Raw genomic sequence first — 12,319 nt, forward strand, 5'->3', positions numbered from 1 at the left:
ATTAGATATAAAGATTTGTTGGAAAACAAAACCCCAAGGTGGCTGTCGCCAATGGAAGCTAAGGCAATTAAAAAGTTAAATATGGAGTCTAAATGGCCAAGATATTGGGAAATTCTGGAAAAGGAAGGGGGCAGATTGAGATTGCAGAGTTTTGAGAAACTAAAAGGGAAAGTGAGAGATTGGTTGCATTATCATCAAATAAATGAAGTGTTTAAAATGGACTGTAAAATAGGCTTCCAAGTGGAAAAATCAAAATTGGAGACTGAATTGTTAGAATCCAGCACTAGAAATTTGTCAAAAATGTATAATTTGCTGCTGAAATGGAATACACAGGATGAAACGGTTAAATCAAGTATGATTAAATGGGCTCAGGACATTGGTCATAACATTATGTTTGCTGACTGGGAGAAGTTGTGGACCACCGGGATGAAATTTACGGCATGTAATGCCTTAAGAGAAAATATTATGAAGATGATCTATAGGTGGTACATAACCCCAGTCAAGCTCGCAAAGATTTACCATTTGCCTGATAATAAATGTTGGAAATGTAAGGAAAAGGAAGGTACATTCTTTCACCTCTGGTGGACGTGCCCGAAGATTAAGGCATTCTGGGAAATGATCTATAATGAACTGAAAAAGGTATTTAAATATACCTTCCCTAAGAAACCAGAGGCCTTTCTCTTGGGTATTGTCGGCCAAGGGGTGTTAAAGACGGATATAACTTTTTTTATGTATGCTACAACAGCAGCAAGAATACTCATTGCGAAGTACTGGAAGACACAAGAGCTACCCACTCTGGAAGAATGGCAGATGAAGGTGATTGACTACATGGGTCTGGCAGAAATGACGAGCAGAATCCGAAACCAGGGAAGAGAAGCAGTGGAAGAAGAATGGAAAAAATTTAAGGACTATCTAAAGAAATATTACAAAATTAATGAAAGTTAGAATGATGTTGGACTAGAAAATAAATGGTTACTATTAGTAATGGATAAGATAAGGAGAATAAGGAAGATTAAACTAAATTAAAATAAGGGAAGATTTGCTGAATAATTGATTAGAAATTGGAATACAGAAAAGGGAGGCATGAGGAAGTCGGAGAAGAAAGGTATAAGAAAATAAGATCTGAAATTGTACTTGTTTTTGTTTTTGTTTGTTTGTTTGTTGTGTTTATTGTATTGTATTGTTATGTTTTTGTGGTTATAAAAAATTCTTTAATAAAAATTATATTAAAAAAAAAACAAACTGGGTGCCTTTTGCACCTGGTTCTCCTTGATAAATCTCAGAGCTCTAGCAAAAAGTGAAGCGTAGATCCAACAAGCCTTACGTCTTGCCCACCCCTGTTTTAAAATATTACCTTTGATATAGGAGAGGGATTTGCCACCTTTGGCTTCACCAGCTCTTGAGCGCCTGCGGCCGTCTTGCTGTAGGACAAAAGGGACATCCGTTCAAGGTGTGTCATTATCCAAAGGAAGCCTCTCTGCAGCAACTTCATCAGCGCTTTCTGTGGCTTTTGCACTACTGACTTGTGTGTGCAGTTTGGCTGTCTGTGCTGGGGACAAAACTGATAGGACCCAATTCATGCTTACAGAGATCTCATGGTAATGCAGGATGCTTGGGAATTAGAATTTGTACTGGGACATTTGTGGTACGATGTACAGCGGTACCTCTAGTTACGAACTTAATTCGTTCCAGAGGTCCATTCTTAACCTGAAACTGTTCTTAACTAGAGGCGTACTTTCACTAATGGGGCCTCTAGCTGCTGCTGCGCCACCGACACACAATTTCCGTTCTCATCCTGGCGCAAAGTTCTCAACTCGAGGTAACTCTTCCAGGTTAGCGGAGTTTGTAACCTGAGGCATTTGTAACTCGAGGTATCTACCAGCCGAGGATGACCAAGGGTCACCTAGGGAAAGAGCAGCCTGAACCCTTCTAGGCAACCGCAACAGCTGCAGGGAGTTTGCTTTCTCCTCCCCACACTCTCCAGAAAGAACTCTGCTGCGACTATTAGTTGCTGTTGCCACGTAGCTGCAGAGAGCTGGGGAAGGGAAATGACGGGCTCCTATCACAAGCCGAAGAAGGACTGGCTCCTGTCGCAAGCTGCTGGGTAGCCCCTTCACCTCCATCACAGCGAGACCACCAGCAAGTAAAGAACATTGCGGTTCCAGCAGGATGGACCCTCTGCATCCTAGCATTGCCAAACGGATCCCTCCCCCTCTACCATTTCTCTACATGGAAAGCTGCCTTCCACAGGGTTGGATCCTTGGTCCATCTACTCAGTAACAAGCTTGGTATTGTCCACACTGACTGGCAGAGGTTTTCTAGCATTATAAACAAGGATGATTCCCAGCCCTACCTGCAGATACTAAGGACTGAAGCTGGGACCGTCTGCCACTGAGCAGTGCCTCTTCCCTCTTGCCGGAGGCTTCCAAGAGGCATTGGGCAAGACGGTCTTCTGCCCTCTCAGAGTCTAAGCCCAAGGGCAGGGCATGTGCCTTTCGGACACTCTAAAAATAATACTTATTTGCACATATATCTATTTGGACTGACAACAAAGGCAACAGTACACACCAGCCCCAGGAGTCAATCCATGAGCACACTCCTCCCTCCCAAGCCCCAAATTCTAGCTTCACGTTTGGCCAGGGACTACTCACCCTCTTGTGTGGTGCTTCCTGGGAGCCATCAGTGAGCATCAAGGGAACAGAAGAAAGAGGCGGCATGGAGAAGGGCCGGCCGATTTTCAGATTCTTGGACTTCCGGAGCTGCTGGTACTCCTCCAGGCTGGACTGGAATGTAAAGCTGAAGAGGCCTGCTTTGGGCCTCCTTGAAGATGACAAGGGGATCTGGTACCACCGAAGGTCCTGCCAGGGGTTAAACAGCTCCATGCTGTAGGATGGCTGTTTTGGGTGGGGAAATGAAGTGACTCTGACGGCGTCCTCCTGGGAAGGTGGGTTAGGGGACATCTGCTCTGATGCATCCCTGGATGTCCCCTGTGGGTCACTGGATGAAGAGGAGCCTCCAGGGCTTTGCTTCCCTGTCTTCTTCATGGCTGACTCTGCTGATGTCTCCTCCAGCTTGTTCTCCCTGCTCTCTGGAGTTTCTTAAAGGAATGAGTTCAGCAGCTGGGGAAAGCAGCCTTATCTCCTGCTTTCTGGAAGGCCTCCAGCCACCTGGAGTGAGGGAAAGGGAGGCAAACAATATTTATCTTCTTGCTACAAAGAATAAATCCCACCCCACCCCCAATTTGGTGGCTTATTGCAGTCATCATCTGTCTGGTGCTTAAGCTACTTTATTTTATTTATTAAAGCATTTTTTGCCACTCATTAACAATACTATTGATTGGGATAACTTGGTGAATGACTTATTGAAACCCTTTTGGTATGCAGAGCAAGCAGTGTTTAAACTAGTGAAACCTTGGTTAGAGAAGAGACATTGCCTGTCACAATCACGCAGAGATAAATGCTTGCAGAGAAGAAAATAGTAAAGTTGTTTATTGCAGGAAATACATAACTGAATCTAGAACTAGAAACTTCTATCCAGCTAGTCCAGAGAAGAACAAGAAAGCCACGATTGCTCCTTTGTTCTCTCATAGAAGAGTTAAAGATGACCTCTCATCTTGAAGCCTGAGATAGAAGTCTGAGGAGGAAGTGGTAAACAGGATGCAACCCAAGACATGTCAGTCTAAGCAAGAAGGAGATAGAGAAGTCAGCTGATGGGTGAAAGGGGCAGGGACAGTGTGGGAATGTGGGTACCTGCCCTCTCTCGTCTTAACTCCTCCAAGCTGAGTTGCACCCAAACTCCCAAGACGCCAGATGAATCCCAGGAGCAACAGCCAGCATGGCCAGGGGTCAGGGGTGATGAGAACGGCCGTCCAGCCAATCTGAAGGCCTACAGGCTTCCCCACCCCAATGTGGGCGTCTTGTTTTATTCTTGTACCTACAGCACAAATCAAAGTTTTCGCTCTTGTGAATCACTCAGAAAGACAGAATAGACTATTCCTCATTGCAGGCATCTCCAGAGGTCATTTTATTGCTCATTCATGCTGCTTTGTGCTCATGATGCTACTGGGACAGTCATACGTGATCCCACTTTCAATACTATTTGTGTCTGCAAAGTTTGGGAGCGGTCATCCTGCTTGTTTCCAATCAGTGCATGTCCTTTAACTTTCTGCTAAAATCCCTTAACTTTTCATAACCCAAATGTTGGGGGTGGGCTGTCCCACTTATGTTGCACTATAGCCTCTCTCAGGAGCAGTAATGGGGCAGCACTAAGGAAACATTGCAGAATAATTCCATCCCTAATGTACTGTGATCATGTCAGCAAGAACATGCTGCAGAATACACCTCAATGAAACACCTGTCTGGAGGGGCTGAGGACTCTAACTCCAGAATCCTGCATTGCAGGGGTTGGACTAGCCAACCCTTTGGGCTCCTTCCCACTCTGCCATTATACGATTCTGTGACAGTTGCATTACAGGAAGCAGCAGCAGCAGCAGCAGCACACAAGGACTTTCAGAATACACCAGTCTGGAGGGGGCCTGCTTCTCTCTCATGTGCATTAGACTTGAATGACCAGAATACAGTGGCAGCAGGGCTGAAAGCCTCCACCACCTCATTGCAGAGCCTTCCATCAAAAAATGATCAGGGCAATGCGAGAAGAAAAAAGTTACCATGGGGCGGTTATTTTACCGCACACAGCCTCCGCTTTTTGAAAGTTGAGTCTGTGAGTCTTATCTACACGCAAAAAGCAGCAACAATTGCTTGTTGCTCTTAAAAAGTCCCAAGGTCTTTCACTCTGCACCACTGTAGGATTTTGTACTGACAGCTTAAAATGTGGCTCCAGCATCTCTCAGCAAGGTCAGAGCCCGACTGTTCCAAGGCATTCATTTCTGGGGTCCTTGAAAATCCACCCACCATTGGAGCCAGGCAGTGACAGATCAGGCGAGTTCGCAAATTTTTAAAGATTTATTAAGGAACAAATATGTGAAAACAGAGGACTTTCAGATGATAACTTGCTGGTGTAGGACTAGAACAGTGGTTACACAACTTTTTTGAGCCATCATGCCCTTAGTTCCATAAACACATCCCCAGTGCCCCCGCCACCCTGTTCTAGAACAAGCATTTTTGGAACAACAATTTGCACAACCCACCAAGGAAGGTAACACAATAGAATTCAAACCAGTAGCAATTAATTGCACATTTGTTCAAACTATTCAGTTTAATTAAGTTGACAAAACGGACGAACTTGATCCACAGATAGCAGTTTTTCAAAGTCTGATGGTCCTTTACACCTCCAGCCCCCGCCCACGGTCCCCCTTGCCTCTTAGCTCCCCCAAGGTAAACCCTCCAGGGGGCACTACCACTCATTTTGGGAACCACTGGAAGAGAACAACATATGTGTGTTGATATTTTATGTGTGTGATATATCATGCTCTGAGTAACTATAGGTAGGAAGAGGGTTACTATAGGGGCTAACTCAGAATCGTGGCTAAAAGCAGTGGCATCTAGCACAAAGCAGCAGCAGCAGCAGCAGCAGCAGGACGAGGAGGTGGTGGTGGTGGTACTTAGAGGCCAGTATCTTTGCACCTTTCTGCACCTCACCAAGCACTTTGATATTACAAGAGGCAGGTCGTTGCCAATGCATGGCGACCCTGGAAGGCAGCGGGCATTCGAGGATGAGGCCACCTTGCGAGAGCGGCGTTTTGCTTTGCCGCAGCTTGACCATGGGAACTGCACCGCCTTGGGAGGCAGGCGTGGGAGAGGAAGGTTGATCCCAGCGAAGGATGCAAGAAGGAAGACCTCGAAAAAGAGGGGAGGAAAAGGACCCCGAGAACTGGGAAGGGGCTGCACTCGGAGGGAGGCTGCACCCCGCTCTCTACCTGCGAAAAAACTCCTCCGGCCGCTTCTGCCGCCGCCCAACTCCCACCTGCTTCGGCCCGATTCAAAAATCAGCCCGAACGCTCCATCCCTCGGTCGCCCGGGGCGCCAGGCGGCAGCCAATCAGCAAGCGGGGATCCCAAGCCAGCCACGTGGTCGCCTCGAGGGCTCGGGAGGGAGAAGGGGTCCTTTCCGCGCGCGCAGCCCGATCCTAAGCTTACAGGCACCCCACCCCTCCGGAATGCGGGGAAGTGTGGTTTAAGGGTGCTGCGCATTGTAGCCCCTGAGGGGTAGACTATGGTTCCCAGGATTCTTTCTGTTGCGGGGAGGGGTGCTTTAAATTGCCTGGAGCGGATTCATGAGATGCGGCTCCAAAATGCAACCTCCACCTGCTAAAACACTGGCTAAAAAACTGGGCCACACTTTCAGAATAAAATTGTGCTTTGCGCTGCACCAATTTTTTTTATAATTGATAATAAGTACACTGGAATACAAAAAGAAAAGAAAAACTTATAGCAGTGCTTGGTTTATAACAGTGGTTCCCAATTAGTTAATTACTGAGGACCCCCTATTTTTCAAAAGCCAAGCCACGGATCCCCCACTTTTGAAAATTTTTATAACTCTAAGGTAGTTTACCTCTACAAAGCAAATTTTTTGAACAAAATGGTGGGGTAGCCCATAATAAGCAAAGGATTTTGTTGTTGTTTAGTCGTGTCCGACTCTTTGTGACCCCATGGACCAGAGCACGCCAGGCACTCCTGTCTTCCACTGCCTCCCGCAGTTTGGTCAGACTCATGTTTGTATTGTATTGTATTGAACTTTATTACGGCCATTGGCCCATCACACGACAGTTTCCCATACCAACATAATGTACTTAAACCTCCAAATTTAAAACCGCCAAAACTTACAAAAAACAGACAAGAACCAAAGCAAAAAACAAAAACAAAAGACCAACATCATACATTACAGTAAATTTGTAACATAAACATCACCCTCTACTCATAAATTAGTAGAAGACATCAATGGTGATATCACCTAATTACATCCTAAAACATAGATCATAGTTTAAAGGGATTATCCGAGCCGCACAGGAGTCCGTTTCTCTTCTTTAGGGATAGAACGCTGATCAAGAATCTGGCAACCATGAGTGATCTTAGGGGGTCATCATCATTTAATAGATATCTCAGTTTGGCTTCATTCGTATCATCGGCAATTCCCTTTAGATATTGAGCAAGAAACTTGCTCCTGGCCGATGAGTGAAATGCACAAACTCATGTTTGTAGCTTTGAGAACACTGTCCAACCATTTCATCCTCTGTCGTCCCCTTCTCCTTGTGCCCTCCATCTTTCCCAGCATCAGGGTCTTTTCCAGGGAGTCTTCTCATGAGGTGGCCAAAGTCTTGGAGCCTCAGCTTCAGGATCTGTCCTTCCAGTGAGCACTCAGGGCTGATTTCCTTCAGAATGGACAGGTTTGATCTTCTTGCAGTCCATAGGACTCTCAAGAGTCTCCTCCAGCACCATAATTCAAAAGCATCAATTCTTCGGCAATCAGCCTTCTTTATGGTCCAGCCCTCACTTCCATACATCACTACTGGGAAAACCATGGCTTTAACTATACGGACCTTTGTTGGCAAGGTGATGTCTCTGCTTTTTAGGATGCTGTCTAGGTTTGTCATTGCCTTTCTCCCAAGGAGCAGGCGTCTTTTAAGGATTTTAGGTATACTAAAAAAAACAGACTAGGGATGAGTGTTATATGGTTTTCAACGCTGTGATATATCAGCAGCTAAACATCGTTATTGGGTGGTTTTGATTTTGTATTTTGTGGTTTTGTATTTTGATTTTGTTCTGTGAACCACCCTGAAAACTCCGGATATAGGGCAGTATATAAATTCAATAAATCAATCATTAATAATAATAATCTGATATATCACAATGCCTGAAGTTGAAGATCAGGTGTGAGGATGAGGGAAGGAGCAGTCACGGAGATCGCACAGGTGGGGTGCCTGCTGATCAGGCGTGGAGATGAGGGAATCACAGAATCTGAGAGTTGGAAGGGACCCGAGGGTCATCTAGCCCAACATCCCCCCACAATGCAGGAAGCAGCAGCTGCAGAGATTGGGGGGGGGGGAGGAAAGGAAGCGGCATCACCTCCACTGCATGGTTTGAGGGGGTGGGGATGCATCAAGCCGCAGTCCGTGGGGCATCCAGTGGAGATGCACGTCCTTCTGTGGCTGCTTTCTTGCTGAGTGAGAAAAGCAAGCATCATGCCTTTGTTGGTTAAGGGATTGGATGTTGTTGGAGAATAAAGACCTTTTAGATCTGGAAGGATTTGGCAACAGATTTAGATGGCACGCATATCTTTGGTATGATGAAGTAAAAGTTCATAAAGGATTTGGAAACCACATACAGTGGTGCCTCGGATTGCGAACAGGATCCATTCCGGAGCCCCGTTTGCAACCTGAGCAGAATGCAACCCGCGTCTCCGAGTGCGCAGGTCGCGATTCACCACTTCTGCGCATGCGTGTGACATCATTTTGCGCATCTGTGCATGCGCGAGTGGCGAAACCCCGAAGTAACCCTTTCCGGTACTTCCTGGGTCGCCGCGGGACGCAACCTGAAAACGCTCAACCTGAAGCAAACATAACATGAGGTATGACTGTATTTCGAAAGTCATTGTATGAGGTCTGGGGCAGATATAAAAATCTATTACAACGCAAGACACCATGGTGGCTTTCGCCTCTTGAGGCAATGAGTGTAAAAAAGATAAACATGGGTAAAAATTGGGCCACCTATGAGCAGTTAGTAACAGAGATGGAGAACCAATGGAAGCTAAAACCATATGAAGATGTAAAAGGTTTCGTGAATGATTGGTTGCATTATCGTCAAGTCAACAAAATGTTTAAAGAGGATAAAAAGAAAAAATGGATTTGGATATACAAAATCAAATTTGAATTGGAGTTATTAAATAATAGATTTAAAATATTATCTAAAATGTACAAATTATTATTGGAATGGCATCTGAAAGATGAGGAAGTTCAATCGGTTATGATTCATTGGGCTAAAGATGTTGGTCACAATATACAAATAGATTGGGCGAAACTGTGGAAAGAGGGAATAAAATTTACTGCTTGCAGTGCACTGAAAGAAAATGTTATGAAAATGATGTACAACACTAGTGAAATTAGCTGAAATGTATAAAACAGACAATAAATGTTGGAAATGTAAAGAAAAGGACAAAAATGTTGGAAATGTAAATAAAAGTAACAAAATGCACAATTAGAAAAGATTTTAGAAAACCACCGGTCAAGGTTGAAGGAAGTCCTAGGCTGTGATAGCCAAAAAATTTGAAATGATGTTTAAAAGGATATGCTGGAAAATACGTGTAAAAACCAATAAAAAATTAAACATAAGAGAAAAGCTGCTCTGCCTCAGTGCCAGGGGAAGGTGGGGCCACAGTCCCTTGAGGTGATCTTCTCCATCAGTGTGAGGGAAAGGCAGAGACGCGCAACCGGGTGCCCTGCTCTCCCTCGCATGAGGAGTGATCTGTTGCTATGTATTGCCGGGTCAAAATCGTTATTGCAGTGTGATTTCAAAACCAATTTTGGCCCATATACTGAAAAATTGCACAGCACTAAAACAGACCATGCAATTTGTGATATAACCCTGCAAAAATGACAAAAAAAAAATAGTTGAGGGGGAGGCAAGGGATGGGGCTGCAGAGCCCCTGGGTGCATTCCATGGGAGTCCCAGGAGTCCCCGAACCCCTAATTGGGAACCACTGATGTATAACACAGAACACGACTGCTTCATAATATGATCATGATCATGGGACATTCAGAAATTATAAAACAATGCTACATAAGAACATGAATCATTCATGAAATAGAATTATAAATGAGCCTCTGACATACGTATCTTAAGTATGTATACAAACTCATTTATTTTAAATAATTTGCATAAAGGCACAGGATTTTTTCCAACAGGCAAATCCATAAAAACCCACAAAATGACACGAGCCTTTAAAAACATGTAACGACACATCAAAGGACAGGGATGGCCTAATTTCTGTCATCTATGCTCTAGTAGCCTCTGGGTTAGATTACTGCAATGCGTTTTACATTGGGCTACCTCTGAAGACAGCTGGGAAACTTCAGCTGGTGCAGAATTTGGGGCCCCGGTTGCTCACTGGGGCAAGACGGTTTGAGCAGACAACACTGATCCAACTGCAGTGGCTGCCAATTAGTTTCCGAGCCCAATTCAAAGTGCTGTTTTTTGTCCCAATAAAGTGTTAAACAGCAGTACCTCAAGGGTCATCTTTCCCCTACGAAGCTACCTGGACTCTGCAACCAACATCTGAGGCCCTCCTTCGTGCACCTCCTCCATGAGATCCAGAGAATTGCAACATGAGAGTGAGCCTTTCCTGGAGGGGCAAATACATTTCTCTTCTCCCAGGCCTTTGGCAAATTAAACAATCTTTGGCCTTTTTAACTGTGGGTTTGGAGTTATTGTTTTTGTTTGTCATTATGTTATGTTTGTGTTTTTATACTGTAAAACACCCTGTGATCTTCAGATGAAGGGCGGTATGGAAATTTAATGAACAACAACAAATCATTGCTAATGCAGTAGTTGCAGCTTTTCTCCTTAAGTGCCCATCAAAAAGAAGCATCTTAACTAGCCACCTATATAGAGTTGGGCCCAGGAGAGCACACCAGGTATCTGATACTGAGGATGGGCCTCCAGGAGGGCCTCAGTTGCTGATCTTAGAGTAAGGGCAGGTTGATATGGAAGGGGTTTTTGCAGCAAATATAATGGAATTATTGGTCCTAGAAAGCTTGACTGGTTCCCTCACTTGTTCTTTCATCAGATGGTAAAGAGGGTTTTTTAAATTCAAGCTGTGGGTTAAACAGAGCCTAGGACTTGCCGATCAGAAGGTCGGCGGTTCGAATCCCCACGATGGGGTGAGCTCCCGTTGCTCGGTCCCTGCTCCTGCCCACCTAGCAGTTCAAAAGCACGTCAAAGTGCAGTAGATAAATAGGTACCGCTCTGGCGGGAAGGTAAACGGTGTTTCCGTGCGCTGCTCTGGTTTGCCAGAAGTGGCTTAGTCATGCTGGCCACATGACCCGGAAGCTGTACGCCGGCTCCCTCGGCCTATAGAGCGAGATGAGCGCTGGCTGCAACCCCAAGGTCGGCCACGACTGGACCTAATGGTCAGGGGTCCCTTTACCTTTACCTATTCGTTTGTTTTACCAAATAAATAATTTCCTACCTAATGTATTTGCTTTATATATTTGCTTTGATGTCATTTCATTGCATTTTCTAATGTTTTACTTGCAAGTTGTCCTGAATAGCAGTGAGCACATCGGATTTTGAGAGAGTGCTGTGGATGCCAGTCACAAAGTGGGTGCCAGGAGTGGAGTGCTGCATAACACAAAATGGCTGGCACATCTTAAAGAGCAGAGAAATTGGTGCACAAAATGTTGCAGGCATGCCCCTGCATCAGCCACCCTCACCAGTGAGAGAGAAAGGGAACTACACCTGCCACCATCCCACTTCACTTGCTCTGAAAGAGAAGCCCTGTGCACCTCCCCTTTGTTCAGAAGAGAAAGTGGGCATCCACTCCTGTCACCCACTGCAAAGTGGACATGTTTGGAGTGGTGAGAGTTCAATGTAACAAGAACTGAGCAGGAAGAGCAAGTCTTTCATACATTTTGGATTTGTGAGGGGATATTTACTGAGACCTTTCACAGGTGCTGTAAGAGATACTGGTAGGTACAGTGCTGCCCACAGGCACCATGGTGGGGACCCTAAGAAGGCTGGCATATATAATCCTGAATTGCAGCAATTATCTAGCTGACATGGTGAGATTCTAGGTATTTCCTCTTATATTCAGCCCAGGCATAGAGGGGAAATATATTTTAAAGAAGAAATACAAAAACAGTCAACCAGAGGGACAGCCACAGCATGTTTGGAAACAGGCCAGAAATCCGGTGCCAGGCCAGTAAAGGCGCTCAGACGCCACGCGGACACAGAGGCATCCAAGCCACGCAGGCATTTCTGATGTGCTGCCCCACCTGCCCCATGGAAGGAAGGGGGCACTGAGGCAGAGGCAGAAGCCCAAGGCCAGAGTCCGGGAGCAGCTGCCCTGCCTGGGACGCCAGGCTCTGTCAGAGGGAAGGGAGAAGAGAGGGAGGCTGGCTGGGTTTACTTCCGCCCAGCGCGGGACGGGGAACTTCCTCACATCAAGGAAAGATGCGTCTTTGGTGTGAGCCGAGGGGTGCCACGTTTCAAAAAGTAAAAACCTGGACCCCCCCCAAAAAAAAGTTGTTGTGGAGCTTTTTTAAGGAAGACCCCAACATTGTTGAGCTCTTCTTCTTCTCTATACAAAAACGCCACAAAACACCGCGATTTTTCGATTGATTTGTCTAAGATCCCGGACGTAAACCCCGC

The 12,319-nt window shown here is 45.5% G+C and overlaps 1 protein-coding gene across 5 annotated transcripts in view; it reads right to left on the minus strand.

The window, feature by feature from the left end:
- Positions 1-6,283, minus strand: part of FAM178B (family with sequence similarity 178 member B) — a 184,660-nt gene extending 178,377 nt beyond the window's left edge. For 3 of the 5 annotated variants that reach the window (XM_053401559.1, XM_053401558.1, XM_053401557.1), the window contains exons 1-3: positions 5,876-6,281; positions 2,652-3,167; positions 1,355-1,421 (exon numbers count right to left, since the gene is read on the minus strand). In XM_053401559.1, the coding sequence (XP_053257534.1) occupies positions 1,355-1,421; positions 2,652-3,044 (460 nt within the window). In that variant the 5' untranslated portion in view covers positions 3,045-3,167; positions 5,876-6,281. Of the gene's footprint in view, positions 1-1,354; positions 1,422-2,651; positions 3,168-5,875 lie in introns of all 5 variants that reach the window. The other 2 variants (XM_053401561.1, XM_053401562.1) reach the window with 1 other exon arrangement.
- Between the last annotated feature and the right edge of the window lie 6,036 nt (positions 6,284-12,319).

The sequence above is a fragment of the Podarcis raffonei genome, chromosome 8 (genome assembly GCF_027172205.1).
Source record: "Podarcis raffonei isolate rPodRaf1 chromosome 8, rPodRaf1.pri, whole genome shotgun sequence".
NCBI classification, from domain to species: Eukaryota; Metazoa; Chordata; class Lepidosauria; order Squamata; family Lacertidae; genus Podarcis; species Podarcis raffonei.